Consider the following 16,647-nt stretch of genomic DNA (forward strand, 5'->3'; position numbering starts at 1 on the left):
AATTTTAAGTAACAAATTCAATATATTTTTGTAAACAAAAATAATTATAAGTGAGTTTTGGTGATTAATTTTCTATTCAAATCTCTCATATGTGTTTATATATACATGATATAAATTAAATATTAGGACTTCGTAAAATAAAAATTTTACAATATTTTACAAAGAACGAAGTCGTAATATTTATACGTCTCACAATTATTAACACAAAGTCGTATTTAAAATGTAACTTTATCACTCTGTACGGTAAATTGCCATTTCGGTAAAGTTTTCGGCATCTGAATCGAAACCAAACACAAAAAGTGGGAAATAAAAGTGGTTGGCCTATTATGGTTTAAGAACCGATCCATTCGTCTTGCTTGCCCCTTGAATGTCACATGAGAAATTGTGACGATAAACTAGTCGTTATGTGAATGGAAACAGAAATTAAACAAAGTGAAAGTAAAAATAAACACAATTTTTTTTATTGATATCGCACTTTAATAAGTAATTAGGCTATTTAGTTTGCCTTTTGTGAAATCGGACCTTTAGATATGTCTTTTATCCTGCGAGGAGAATTTAGAAATTTTATGAAGGGAAGACAATCTTAACTAACAAATTAAAGAAATTAATAATAATTTAATTTGAAAATTATATTATCATTTCTTACATCATTTAATAAGTTACAAAAGTAAGGCAGTGAACTTTGTTTTTAAGCGAGTCAACAATTTATGAAAGTGTGGCAAAGTCTTGTAATTTATTTATTGGATATAATAAAAGAGAAGATTGTTTTAGTTTTTAACTTTTTTCTCTTGAGGTACACTAAGAGAGCCTTTTTTATGTCTATAATGGATTCGATTAGATTCACAATGGGGACAGAGTAGTGGAAGATGGGATCTGATATAAAGATGATTTAAAGCTCGCGATTTAATTTTTTGAAGAGGCGGAGAACATAAAAGCAAACCATATTCACATAAGAATGTATGATCAGAAACTCCATCTTAATGTGCTAGAGGGCCTAACAGAGATTTTTTCCCACCATTTATTGTCATTACTATATCTTATTGTAATCTCTATGTGAATGTGGTTTATTTTTTTGTTCTCTGCATCCCCTAAAAGTTTATACCCTGTATCTGGGTCAGACTATCCATAAAAGATTTGAGGTTTTCCGACCTATAAATTTGAATCCACATCTATGGGCACTCCTTTAACGCTTCGGCCATCCGTCACTAGAAGATCTCATAAACTTTGCGAAAATTATTCAAAATAAGCAATAAAATATTTTAATGACATAGAAATTTAGTCTTTCCAATGATTAACTGATTTTTGAATCGCCTTATAGGCTATGTATATTTTCTTATAATTTATACGTAATTAACGGTGTATATATTCATGGAAACCTTAATTTTATTTTAAATAAATAAATTTTAAAGCATAATTATAAATTAAAACGTGTAATGAATTATTACAAATCTTCTATTACTTTTTTTAAGAATTCCAAAACGAAACAAATGCAAAAGCTGAGCAAAGGACTTCAGATTTATAAAAGAGACGATTACGAGATGATTCTAAAAAAAGTATTAAGTAGTCGATTTGTCTTTTTGGCTGGAAAATCTGAACTGATAGAAATCCAATCCAAGCATCACAACGAAACTAAAAAATGTCGATTCAGTATCAGTAACAACGATGTCTTGAGAGAATCTGCAGCTATTCCCGTACCAAAAAATTGGCCATATCTTATTCGAGTTAATGAAGAGTATGTATCTTATCTTTCAAAAAGCTTTCTGTTATAAGTATGATTTTAATAATCTTTATACTATTTTAATTCAATTTTATAACAACATATTTAACTTATTGATAAATCTGTTATAAAAGTTAAAATTTTGAAATCTTATCTAACATAATAATAATAAATGGTATTTTATATTTTTAATCAATACTTTAACAAAACCTTACAGGAAATTATATACGCCCCTGTTGGATTTACGACTTAGATGAGGCCTCTATGGGGTCTCATCTAACTCGTAAATCATGGGTGATGAGGAATGGGGCCAGGCATATGGTAGTTTCCGAAATTACTCTGCTTTACATAACGCTACTGTGCTCAGTTGATAATTACTCCCCTGTGTTTTGAAATGGAGTGATACCGATTATGTTGGTTCCTCAATCTTCAATTTTAGGCTATTTCGTACAATGGGTATTTCAGTTCTTAGCATGGCGTTACACATAATCCGTAATATATTTGCTGCTGCTTTCAATGTAAACAGTAAATCGAATTTAAATAACAATTTATGGATTTTACAGGTTGTATTAAATAAACTGAATCTTCGGTGTATCAAAATTTTATTTTGAAATAAATGCATTAACAATAAACAAATTTTAATACTATTCGATCTATTAGAATGCAGGTAATGTTTTAATTAATATTGTGCTTAGATATTATTTTTATATTGAAATAAAAATAATTCTGATTACCGTATAATTATGATGACAAAGTCAAACGTATATAATTATTTAATCTTTCTTATTGATTAAATTCTTAGTAAATTTATTAGATTATTATTAATTATCAATATTTTTTGTAGAATTAGAAGATATATTGAATCAGGATTGCTCACGCGGTGGTTTAGATCGCATCTACCACCGGATAATGAATGTACAGTCGTTAGTAAACCACAAGCTGGAGATACTCGGAAAATCGACGTGGAGCAGATGCTAGGATCGTTTTATTTACTAGGATTAGGATGCTTATTTGCTCTTATAGCATTTATATGCGAAGTATCCTACAGAAAGTGTTTAAAACGTAAAGAAAAAGCCGCCGAGCCACGACCGAAATCGGATGTAAGCAAGAAAAACATGGGATTCTTCGGAAGAAGACCTCAAAATTCACCTTTCTTAAATCCTCCTGACTTAATCAAGAGAGATAATAAAATAGATGACAAAACTAGATTAATGTCAGCCGAAAGTAGGCACCAACCACCCGATCGTCCAACATATTTTTCATACGAATCTAGGTATTAAAATTATATTCTCGAGAAAAATAAAAATATATATATATATATATATAAGAATAAACATATCATGCATCGTAGTATATTGAATTTATCAATGGGGTCTATCTAATACAAGAAAAATTATCTGTAGCAATTATTATTCAAAAAAACATCAGGGATAGTTTGTGATATTGGTGAGATTTATATTATTCTTCTCGTACCTATACTGATTTCTGTAAATTTAAAGGAATGTTAAAGTTCAATATAGGTAATATACTGTATTCTGTATAGAAATTTAAACATTTTTTTTTCGTTCTTTCCTTAAAATCTCAGCAATATCCCTGTTTAAATCGGCGATTCTTAATGTATTCAGTCGCAACTTCAAAACTTGTCACTAACAAGTTCATAGTAGTCACGATAACTTAATGATATAAACATTGACTATCTCGAATTAGCATTGGCTGGACCAAGTACAAAAGTCTTGTAAAAAGTAAAGCTCTTTTACATTGTATAAATCACTTTAGTGACGATAATAGCTATCATTACAAAACGAAATTACGAAATTGAAGCATCCAAAGATATAATTCACCCACTTAGTCAATTTCTGTAAGTAGTTTTTAAAATTGATAAACAAATTTGGACCTTTTTAATCTGTTAAGATGGAACTGTTTCGAAGCGATTTATTGTAGTTTCTACTGTTACAAAAATCTATTCAAATGAGATCCTCCATGTTCAGTAAACAGTTTATAACATTTCAATGCATTGAAGACAATCAAAAATGTAGCATTGTCATTTACTATTGTTTCTTCGAATCTTTAATTTGTAAATTACGTAAAAAAGTAGATGATTTCAATAACTTTTTCTTTCATCTTTTTATAGTTTTACTGTATTATGTTTTCAACAATTTTAATGTTTTTCCTAAAGGAAGTACTCATTGATACAAACCAACTTTGTAATTTATACGCTATAAGTATTGATCAAGAATGAAATGAAACAATATAATACATTTATGGAAAATATGTAACTGTTCCAAACTAGTTAAGATAAAATTTGTAACATTATTTAAAAATAATTGCAAAAATATTCTTGGTTAACTAAGTTTACTACTAAGTTTATTAAATATTCTGAACGATTAAGTTTTATCATTACATTATTGTATATTTATTGACGTTACATTGTTTATTTATGCATTAAAAATACTTCATAAAATGAATATTGTTCTAAATCATCACGTAGTTACGAAGTATTTATGATCACTTCATTTAGAAAAAATGAGCACTTTTGATGTAAAATAAGAAAGTATATTTATGAAATTTGCTATTTTCTTAAATATCTGTCATGTGTAACATGATTCAGAGTACGATATAAATTGAATATTTATTATTCAGTTATTTACTCTTAACTAAAATACTTAAACTATTTGTAAATAATTTAAAAATACTATAAATTCACTTGTATGTTGTCCACAACACACATTTTTTCCATACTGAACTGCTCAATTTTTTTTAAAAAGACATTTCAACGGGAATCCTAGTAAATTAAAAAACAAAAAAACACGAACAAATTTTTTATGTGAATTTTATAGCACAATGTAACGAAATATGTATTTTAAAGCACTGTTCTGTGTGAATATTAAAGCTTAAGTATTTGTATTAAAGCTGTGTGAATATTAAAAAAGATGATATTTTAAATCTATATTTCATTTTAGTCATTCTTATTTTATATTAAAAAATATCCAGTAATGAGTTGCGTAACTTTTCCGGCAAGAGTTAAAATTGTGTGTGGCGCCGTCTGTTGTGATATTATATTAAAAAACGTTTTATATTTTAATTATTACAAAGTGGCAAAAAGTTTAATTTTGAGGGTAGAGATGAGTTGAAAAAAAAAAATTGCAGATGCTAATAAGTAAAATCTTCATTAAGTCCAACTCCTCTCGAGATAATGCATATGACCTCTCTCCATTTCTCCACCCCTTCCCCTTGACATTTAACTCCCAAATTTAATAGCATCAATCCCCTAATACAGAAACCGCCCCTCAAAATTTCAGAAATTTTCGATGAAAGGCCAGGAATTATTAAGCTTTAAAGTGAGCGAACAAATTCGCGCCCGTTACATAAACACACACAATTATCCATAATTGAAATGGAAAAAAACGGACTTTTTTCATTTATCCATGTATCAAGGTCCCGAATCTAAAAATATAAAAATCTTGGGGGTCCTTTTTTTGACCGATCACCATACTTTACCTCTGTTATAACAGCGGGAAAGTAAAACGAAAATCTCTTATTTTATTAACTCAAATATATACATACTTTCATAATTAAATAGTTAAATTAAAAAAGAATATAAAATTTGGAAATTTTGTAACAAATCAAATTTAAATTACATAATACGTAGATTATTAATTTTACTACACTTTTTTTTACTTTTTACAAGTAATAAATTGTTAACATGTTCCTTCTTGTAATGTGCGTGTGTTATAATATTAGACGTATTAACGTGTATTTGTTAATTGTTCAGTTAATTGTTACTCTTGTAGATCATATTAGAAGTAAAGCGAATTCTTTACCTAATAGTGATTATCTAATATAGGATGTTCAACAATGTTAAAATATTATAAAAATTAAAAAAATAACAACTTTCTTTAAAATTAAATTAGATTAGATAGAAATTAAATAAAAAAATCACTAATTTAATTAAATGTCATACCGATACATATGCTTAATTTTTGAATATGTGATTTTCACTAAATGCCTTCTATTATATATTTCAATAAATAATTATTTTTATTGCATGAAAATAATCTATAGATAAATAATAGAACTATTTCGACCTAATAAACACAACATTCCACTTTAGTTATAACACAAATAAAAAACTGCACAACAAAAATCATTGCTATGGTAACATTGAAAAATCTAAGTTGAAAATCAATGAACCTGTAGAATAACAGTAAAGAATTACGATAGTGATAAAAGATTATTTAATGAAATCACTTAAATAAAAATTCTACAACATCATTTATCTATCAAATTCACACACACACGTAGAGATTTTATAGCATCTTTTTAGGAAACTTGATAAATTATAGGTTATCAAATTATATATGAGAATTTAAATATAGTTTTCCAAGATAAGTGTATTTTATATATTAAATCTAACTTTAAAATATTTAATTTTTAAATCTATTAAGTTTATTTTTACAGCAAACTTTTCTGTAGTAATCTTTATTCGTAAACATATTATCGGTTTTACCAAAAAATTTCTAGAATATATACGCCTGAAATATCGGTTGTATTCTCGATTAGAAAGTACTACAAGATCATTCATATACGTTATTACTTTTAAAATGCTATATTAGTCTTCTCAAACTATTCTAGCATCCTTTATGAGGTACTTCAGGATCATTTCTCAGTTTTTCAGACAATATAAAAATGTTAGCTAACGATAACCATCTCTGACTAAAATTCTAGATTAAAGTCAGAGATAGTTATTGTTCGAAATTTTTATTCTTGCTTTATTATAAAAAATTAAAGATAAATGATTGAAAAATGTATAAATTCTCAGTAAAATTTAGTTTATGATACAAAGAAACGTAATAATCCACAAGTTCATTGACAAGGATGAAAAGAATTGCAACTAATAGAGAAAAAGGCATGATTTTAAATCCTAATTTTATCGTATTTTGAATAAAAATAAATAAAACATTCAAAATATTAATTATGATGTAGAATATCTAAATAAAATATATATTAAAAGAAAAGAAAATTTTATTTATTATTTCATGTAAGCTATTAAATATGACATAGATATTAACCTTAAACATTTTCAGCTTCAATTTATTTATTTAAATTTAAGAATTGGCAACATATTACAATGAAACGAAAACATTGTAATAATACGTTACATTTTTGAAATTTCAGTTCATTTACAAATATTGTTTCACAGATATCATTGATAAAGATACCAAAATTATAAAACAGCGGTTCTCACCGTGGATTGTTAAGATATTTGACTAACTACAATGTTTAGCTAACAAACGTTTCGATCGTTTGTCGTGTTAAAACAAATAGGTCTTCTCTGAATAATCATTAAATAAAAATAATTTCATATGGATTTAAACATATATGCAAATTCTATACATCATACTTTTCCTTTAACGCTTTTCAGGAGAAAATTTTAAATTGAAATCATGTGACTTCCGGTTATATCGGAAGTTCGTGTATAGTTAATAGGGGCCTCCTGCCCCCAAGGTTTTCATATCTGGTCTCGTCTTTTGTCTATCTAACTTTTCTCGAGATTAAGAAAAAACAATGGGAAAGTATAGGTGTACAAATTGAATCCCAATAATGATAACAAATTTTTACATTGTAAATATAATTGAATTAATGAAATATAAATATTTAATTAACACTCCAAAATATAAATTTTAACAGTGCATTAAAAGCATTTATATTTTGATTTTCAAAGTTGTATTTATAATCCTTATATAAACATATGCGTGCATTTATAGACTTTTTATGTCTAATACGTAAACAATACTCCATTAAACTTTAGTAAGTGAACCAAAACTATAAATATTATTCAAAAGTAATAAACATTAAAATGCCATAATTAGATATTTCTGCGAGCAAAATATTTATTTACGAATTTAATTTTATTTATCTAATTATCCAATTAATTAATTATCCAAATATAAAATATTTGGATAATTAGTAAGTACCCTTTATTAACACGACGATGGTATCTGATGGCCCGATAAACCTTATTTGTTATCATAAATGTTTTTAAAATTATTTGACTTTCGAACAAATGAATTTTAATGTGTCAATGGGGAGGATTGAACTCCTGTAACTCTATTGGCTTTTATGTATTGTAAAAAGGCGAATTGTTTTTGTTAATGTAAAAATTAAGTACAGTTGGTCTTTGTAACGAATTGTATTATATAAATATGAATAAACTGTACAAGAAACAGTCTCAAAAAATATGTAATATGAATGTAAAGAGAAAAATTATATTTGGCGTAATTAGAATATAAAATAAATAAATAAAGTACATTATCGCTTAATGTAAAGTATTTAAATGTCGATTTAATTACGTATTTAATTAACTAATGAAATTACGTATGAAATCATACGTAATTTCAATCAGAAAATTCATTAATGCTCTCCATCTGGTGTAAAATGTAAGAAATATTTAAGCACTTTGGCTCGTTGCATACTGTACTGTATATTATTTAGTGTATAGTATTTTAACTAATTTAATTCAGTTAATTATGTATAGTTATACAATAAGGCAACGGCAGAATGAGGCTCCTACATTAAAAAATAGATAAAAAATACCAATCTTTATTTCCAGATAAAATAATTATACTAAAACTTCTCTATTTCTATTTATAATTCAATTTTAACATTATATTATGAAATATTGTTAATTCTTCTCTCACTAAACATTCCGTAAAAGTACTTTAAACATAAAATACTTTAAGACATCACCATTAAGCTATAAACCTTAAAATACTTTAACAGTTTAAGCCTTAAAGCAATTTTAGCAGTGTAGTTTAAAACGTGTATAAAAAGCAATAATTATATTATAATAACTGTAGGATGTAATATAGTAACGAATAATGCATTGAAATAAATTTTTTTATACAAAAACAATTTACAATTTCCCCTTCTTTTGCAATAAATTTAGAAACTTAACTCGTCAAATATGCTCAAACTTTCAAATTTATTTTTATTCTTTTTATTTAAAAGTTTAATCATATTGATTATTATAATTAAAGTAATTGTAGCTTTTAGAATTATCATAAAAAAATAATAAAATCAAACGTTTACTAGATGCAACTTCAAAAGAAGCATCGTGTATTTTATTGAAAAACAGTCTTAATAACTAAATTTGCTTTAATTTCAAAGCAAATTTATTATAACAATATTCTCAATTAATTCTAACTGAATATTTACAGAAAAGTTAAGATGATTTCACGAAAACATTCTCATATCCATCATCGTATAAAACAACTGCATAAACTATTATTACAATCATAAAAATTATTATTGAAAAAACTGTTTATAGGTTAAAAGCGATAAATTCTAAGTCAGTTGTGATGTTTATAGCACAAGTTCGTGACCTGGAGTGTACCATAAATCTGTTTCGGCTTTCATTTCGGTCGAATAAAAGTAGAAAATTATTCAAATATCATTTCTTGCATAATTATCATTATGCAAGTTCAATTTCATAAATGTAATAAACAGTTGAATAAATATATAGTAAGTTAACTGATTGGGATTGAATATCGACCATCAGACAGACTTCAGTACTATTATACATTAAAAAATGTAACAAGCGAGGTTAATGATATTTACGATCTATAAAATCGTATATAGTGAGTGCTGTAAATTTATTACTTTTTTTTATTAAAATATTTTTTACATAGTGAATATATTATGTTATAGCTGTGTTTGAGTATATCTAAAAGCCTGTGGTGGTCGATATTCAACGTTGATCAGGTAATATGTATTATGTATACTGTGTATTTATTAAACTGTTTGTCATAAAAAAATAAAATTTAACTTATATATGAAATCATTTTATTAGTGATTTTTGAATAAATTCTCGCTGGGTGTTTAGCTTGCGATTTCATGAAATTCCTCCGAAATAGGATGCAGTTCTCCCACACTTTTTGAATTTAACAACGTTCATTCAAAAATTACAGGAAAGATTATACACTCGGATTTAGTTTGATAATACAATTTATTAGATCACATTATGTATACATTTTATTTAAAATATACGTGCATACAGATGTTTTTATATTATTATTATTATTGGCGAAAGGGGTATAAGGCCTTACTCGGAGGTATAGCCCTACCAGAAGAAAGGAGGGAAGGAGGAGTCAGGAGGAGGGAAAAGGAGAGGTGGGGAGAGGGATTAGGAAAGGAAATAGAGGAGGGAAGAGGAGGATGAGGGTGCCTGCTGGGAACCGTCATTTAAGACGTAGAAAGGCAAAATTACAAATTACACTTACAGTATCTAAGAATTAATAGGTGGAATAACTGAACAACAAGAAAGGCGCCTTGGCTTACAATACAATTGAAAACATAGGATGGGTGCCTGTGAGAGTAATGAGGAAGGAGTAGCACCCTTTAGGAGATACCGAATAAGTCCTTGAAGTGTGGTCCTTTGATGGTTGCCAACCTTGTGTCCTGATGCTATGGAGTCTGGCTGTGGTTATCCGGTGAGATAGCTGGCATGTTGAATTGAGTAGCAGTTGGGAGACGATAGTCTGATAAATTTAGGTTGTTAACGAATTTGACGAATTTGGTGTAAATGTCCTTGTCCTCGAGGAATACGCTAAGGTGGCAAGGCCAGTTGTGCCCTTTATGGGTTGTCAGGTCTCTGAGTTGTTGGCGATGCTGAATGAACTTGGTGCAAGTAAAGATTAGATGGAAAGGGTCGTCCCTCTCCTTTACAAGACAGTCACAGAGTCCATTTCCCTTCTTAAGGAAACGATGAAGGTAGCACTTAAAATTGCCATGGGCGGTGAGAATCTGCGTAATAAAATGAGTCGTACTCAGGAAAGTGAGGCGGGATCTACTATTGACGTCCGGGAGGAAGTTGTGGGTTCCGTCCAGATGTTTTTATATATAAAATTTTATATTAATTTCACAAAATTTATAAATTATATATGAAAATGTGAAATTACATTGTGTATTTAAAATTAACATAGTATTATATTATTTAATAATTTAAAATGGATCTTAAAAAGTTCTTTTTAGGTTCAAAAATGTAATATATTTGATAAATATAAAATATAAATTTTTTATATCTAAATTTTGTAACATCATTTAGACTAGGTATTCTCTTCCTACTTCCCTTGGAAGTGAACTTTGTGTTTAAGAATATAGAACTTAGAAAAATTTTGATTATAATCAAATAATTACAGTCAGAAATATAAAAAAAATCTGGCAACGAGTTACGTAACTTTTCCCGCTGTTATGGAATTTTATTTTAAAAATCACTTTTTAATTATTAATCATAATAAATAAATGAAATTATATATGGTGCCATCTGTTGTAAGATTTTGTTATAAAATATTTATATATTTTTAATTATTATGAAATAGCAAAGGACTAAATTTCGAGGTAGAGATGTGTTTTATAAAAATCTATAAATGCTAACAACAAGTAAAATCTGTATTAAGCTCAACCTCACATGAGATATGACACGTAACCACCTTCTATCTGCTCCCTCGACTTTTCATTACCAAAATTTAATAGCGTCAATGCTTCTCATACTCCAGCTACCGTGCCAAATTTCGTTTCTTAATCTTCACTCCATTCTGAGATATTAAACGAAATAGAATGCCAACACACACACACGGAACTTTTTGTTGTTTTTCTTTTTTTACTTTTTTGAATTCAGAGGTCTCAAAATGTGGAAATTTAAAAAACTTGGAGGATCAAATTTGATACATTTCCAATACTTTTTCTTGTTATGTATACATAACAGCCAGGAAAGTAAAATGCCAACAAACCATTCATCAGTGAAAGTTTATCATAGAATATGTTGACATTCTTATTAATATAGGGTGCATACATAAGAGCCATAAATGCACGCAAAAGTGCGCTTGTCACTAGAATACTAAATAGCAAAACTTTTAACTCGGTTTTTATTTTTAAAAATACTCCTGTATGTATTGATTACAACACGAAACATCATTTCTAAACAATGACCTATAGTTTGGGAGCTATTCGTTAGGTGCTGAGTACGAAAATGATTTATATACTTTTCAAATTAGATAACACACAATAGTCTATATCTTTAATTTATCGAATAGATTAACAATTATTAATTAAGACTATTATTATTAAACTAGATATTGTAGAGTTCAAAACTACATTACTCTTTAAATTTTCTTTCACAAACATTTCCAATAAAAAATATTTGATTTATAAACCAAAAATGCCATAATTTATTTCTGTAACTTTTACATTATATCTAAATTATGTAAATATGTACATATTTTAAAAAATACGTCATCATTTAAATTATACTGGAAAAGAAAGGAAATCTGTAGTTATGAATGGGTACAGAAAGACAATTCTGTGCCCATTTAGATTACATTTCTGTGCCCATTAAATACAAAAACATTTAGATTTAGATTTAGGATTTACAACAGAAAAAGCACATAATTACACATTTAGATTTAATATTAGTGAATATCATTGAGATCTCTCACTCGCACAAGAGATCAAGCACTCCCGGCTAGCACTGTTCTACTGTTCTAAGAAATAAAACTGTATAATGCTTATATTTTAACACGTTGAGAGTGGGATCAACTTAGTTTCCATTAGAAAAATTAATATATTTGATATCAATAGTTAAATGTGCTGTATAGTTAGATATTTTGACTAAAAATTATGAATATAATCGACAAATCTAACAGAAATTTTATATAAACCAATTTAAAGTTACTGGTTTGATAAAATTTTCATTACAAGCGCAATCTCTAGGCAACGTTATTATGTCAACTTAGCTAATGCCATCTTTGCCAAATAAATTTTCCAATATTATACGTGTAATAGTAATAAACATATACAGGTTTCGTGATTACGATATAAATTTCTTTTTTACTTACATTAAAATTTAAAATAAAAACAAAATGTATATTAAATATTTGGCATTTTATTTACACTTCTAACGTTCATAATATTGATATTAAGCTTTGAATTATTATTTATATATATATTTTTAATTATTTCATTAAATTTTTAAAAATATGTGAAAAAATAAAATTTGATAATTAGAAATAATTATTAATCTTTGCAGATAGACGTGTAATAAACAATAATTTTATTTATAAATTAAAACATTAAAAATAATTATTTGCTATAAAATCAGATAAAGGGGTGTAAACAAATCATTTAGCTCGGCTATATATACAAAGTCCCAAAATTTAGTGTTTTATTTAAGGAAATATGATATGAAAATGACATAAAAAAGAAAATTTAATTTATAAATGATAAAAAAATATATTTAAAAATTTGTTTCTATTTATATATTTTTACGGATTTCAGAGAAGAATGCGAGCCTTATACTTTTTAATGGTCTGAACTCTATTTTATCTTTACATTCTCTGGATAGGACGGATGAATGGTTGAGACAGTAAAGATATCCAATCTACAATGTACAGTATAGAATTTCTCTAAAGGATCCGGATTCAAATTCAGTTTAAACCTAGATTGTTCATGAATAACAGACTGATTTGTATCAGCTAAACATCAGCTAAACTACCTAGGCCTCCATTGGCATAGATAAAGGCCTTTATAGAGCCTTGCGGGTTCTAAATCATTTCCCTAAATATAATTATTTATAAAGATTTAAATAGAAAAATATTTAAGAAATAGATAAATAACAAAAGTTTATTTAAAAAAATAAACAATTTTATTTTAAAAGGTTTTTTTGGAAAGAATTGAAAAGTTTTCATTGTTTCAAAACGAACGTTAAGAATATTTTAAAAAAATGTATAATCCCCTAATAAAAGACAATTTTAAAAAATATTAATAAAAATATTTTTTTAAAAAAGAAACAATTTTACAGATAATTTGAAAAGGAACGAAAACGGAAGATATTTTATTGGTAAACAATTTTAGATAAAATATTAATCGACCAACAGGTAACTTCCATTTATCAGATAATGAGCAGGTAGCCTGCGATATCTCCGTTGTCACTTGGTACTGCTTGTTATGCTGTGTTCAAGGGCAAGCAAACTTTATTTGTACAGGTCGGATCGCGTGATTAACCTGAATAATCTATTCGATGAATTCATTTTGTCTCGCTCAAATATCAATAGATTATTGAATATGTGCAGCCATCTATCAGCGGAGACTTAAATTAATGTTTTTTAAATGTTACAGGAATTCTCAGAAGTAAAAAAAATTAATAATTTTAACTTAAAACGTATGATAAACGTTTCTAAATTAAAATAAAATCATCATTTTGTGATGATAGGTAGAAACTAAACGATTGACTTCCACAATTTTAAGATATTTAGAGTGTGGAATTTATGGAGATAATCAGTTTGGCTTCTGAAAGGCGGACGTGTTTCTAAATAAAATACATATTTAGAAGGATGAGTTTTGTGTTAATAAATGTGTGTGTAATGATCTCATACCTTAGATCGGCCCGACTGAGATGATGAAACATTAGTACTGTAGACTTTGTAGAAAATTTACATTGGTGAGAAATTTTATTGGGGATATTTAAAAAGGAAAGTGTATGAGGCAATCCAAAAACTAACCGCAGACTAAAGGATAAAATTCTCAGAAGTATTGAAGCTACCGACATCAGTATTTTACATAAGATCAATCGGAACATCATTACGCGTAGACAAAGGTGTATAGATAAGCACACAAGGACATCACTTTCAGCATTGTACGTTTAAATAATGTTAAAATAAAGTTTGTAATGAATGTCCTTTGCTTAAATTTATTTGTATGGTTTCCGGTGAGAGGGGTCGATTTTATATGGGACATCTGTATTATGTTAAAAATTTTTACCATGAATATTTTTACATACTATATACACATTTCTATAAAAATGTTATTAATGAAGATACAATTAATTATAAATATTTTAAAACTTCGTTTATAATATAATTTGCGTTATTTTATTATATTTTAAATAAATATTTTATTAAACTTTTTTTTCTTCTACTCTAAAGTTTAAGGGTCTTATGCTTTAGTGATTTGTCACCATCGCTCCTTCTCTTACGTTATAATCTATCAATTTCTTAATTATCTCTCCATCTCAATCTCTATTATCTCAATGCTTTTCATTTGATCTTTTAAATTTTTTTTCCTCGGTAATACTAATAATTCTTTATAAAATGATCCTGAATTGAGTTGAATCGAGTTATATTTTACTAATGCTTGTTTTTAATTAGTTTAGTAGCTCTTGTTACTCACGAAGTATTGAAACAGTTAATCAAATAGTCCACTTTTGCACTATTTTATTAAATTACTAATTAAATTTAATTTAACGAGAAAAAGTAAAAATTCCACATTTCTTCCTAACATCCCACATTTGAGAAGGTGCCTCTTTTTTACTCATGCTCACCCTAACTCTGTGTATACTATTTATACTTTTGGTTTTAATATTTAATTATCTTCATTTTTTCTTTTGAATTTGATTAATAATATAAGCCTAGAAGTGTGATTGAAAGAACACTTGAATTTATCTTAAGTTAAATTATTTTAATAAAACTTTTCATTAGTTTTAAAAAATAAGTATTAGTCCATACGTTGATAGATTATCATGTTTATAATCAACAAAATGAAGCAAGTTATGCGAAATTTCAAATTCTTACCTCTAGCACATTTTATACATACGCGTAAAATCCTGTGTAAAATGAATATAATCAGTAATTAATGATTTTGAATGATTAACTACTAATCCTATTTGGCAAATATTATTAAGCTTGCCTTAATAATTTCGTAATTTAAAATTTCTTAATATACATTAAACTATTATGTGCTGCATGAAAAATATTTTTAACATACAGTATAATAATAATAATAATTATTATTATTTAATAATTATTTTAATTAATATTATAATTTATTTATTTATAATAATAATTATTATTATTATTATTATAAATAAATAATTATAATTTATAAATTTAATAAATTATAAAATATATATAATATTATATTATAAATAAATTCTTTATAATAATAATAATATTATTAATTATAAATTTATTCTTTAGAAAAATCAAAAGAAAAATATCAATAAAACCATTTTTCCATAAATGTTATGACATGATATTTCATTACTAACTAAAGTATCCATCGTCACGACGATCTGGTGATAAGCTTTTTCATGTTTTATACGTTAAAAATTTCAACTTTATTTGTTTTTTTCAAAACGAAAAAAACCCAAAATGTCATGGCAAGAAATTAATTTTTGGTCTTGTGCTATCAGAAATCTCAAACATGCCAAAATCTATGTTCTTCGATACTCTGTCTTGTTCATTTACCCGATAATTTAAATGATCTTATACCTTGTAAAATGCCAAATATCATGTGATACGAATGTGGGAACTTGAGGGCCGTCAAAATCTAGATCCGAAAGTTTTAGGTAGGAATCCTGATACCAGGTGTAGCCTATATTATTGGGCACACCTCAGATTTATACTTTAGAAAAGACAGATATGTAAGGCGCGAGTGTAAAAATCACTCCGAAGTCCAGGAATGAGCCTCTCAGGAGGATGAATGTAATTTCAATTAATCAACTTGAGAATAAAAAGGAAACTTGATTAAAAAACTAAACATAACACTAAAATTAAGTTTAAAATTGATATTGAAGACAAAGTCTAGCTATAACAATATGCATGTATTTGGATAGAAAAAGTCTATCCTCGAAAGTTAGCCTATTTCTATACTATTAAACCTGGTGGTACCTAGTAAGGGTATCCGAACATCGCGACTCATAACATATCAGGAAAGTTGTTGTTGTCTTCTCTTCGGTTCATTTTCTTCTTTTTGCACCTTATTCTTTTCGCTGTTCTATTCCCTCCATATCTGACACGCTCCTTTGGTGCGGCTTTCTACTGTTCAGTTGTCTCCCTTTTCTAGGAGTTGACTCTCTTTCTGAATGTTGTATTCACTTT

General features: G+C 27.1%; 1 protein-coding gene across 1 annotated transcript in view; it reads left to right on the top strand.

Moving 5' to 3' along the window:
- The window catches only part of LOC136977749 (ionotropic receptor 93a-like), a 56,915-nt gene extending 53,862 nt beyond the window's left edge, over positions 1-3,053 (top strand). The window contains exons 13-14 of the mRNA XM_067273298.1: positions 1,470-1,732; positions 2,562-3,053. Of these exons, the coding sequence (XP_067129399.1) occupies positions 1,470-1,732; positions 2,562-2,997 (699 nt within the window). The 3' untranslated portion in view covers positions 2,998-3,053. The remainder of the gene's footprint in view (positions 1-1,469; positions 1,733-2,561) is intronic.
- Positions 3,054-16,647: the final 13,594 nt, after the last annotated feature.

This window comes from Centruroides vittatus, unplaced genomic scaffold, assembly GCF_030686945.1.
Source record: "Centruroides vittatus isolate TY-2023 unplaced genomic scaffold, ASM3068694v2 contig_474, whole genome shotgun sequence".
Classification (NCBI taxonomy): domain Eukaryota; kingdom Metazoa; phylum Arthropoda; class Arachnida; order Scorpiones; family Buthidae; genus Centruroides; species Centruroides vittatus.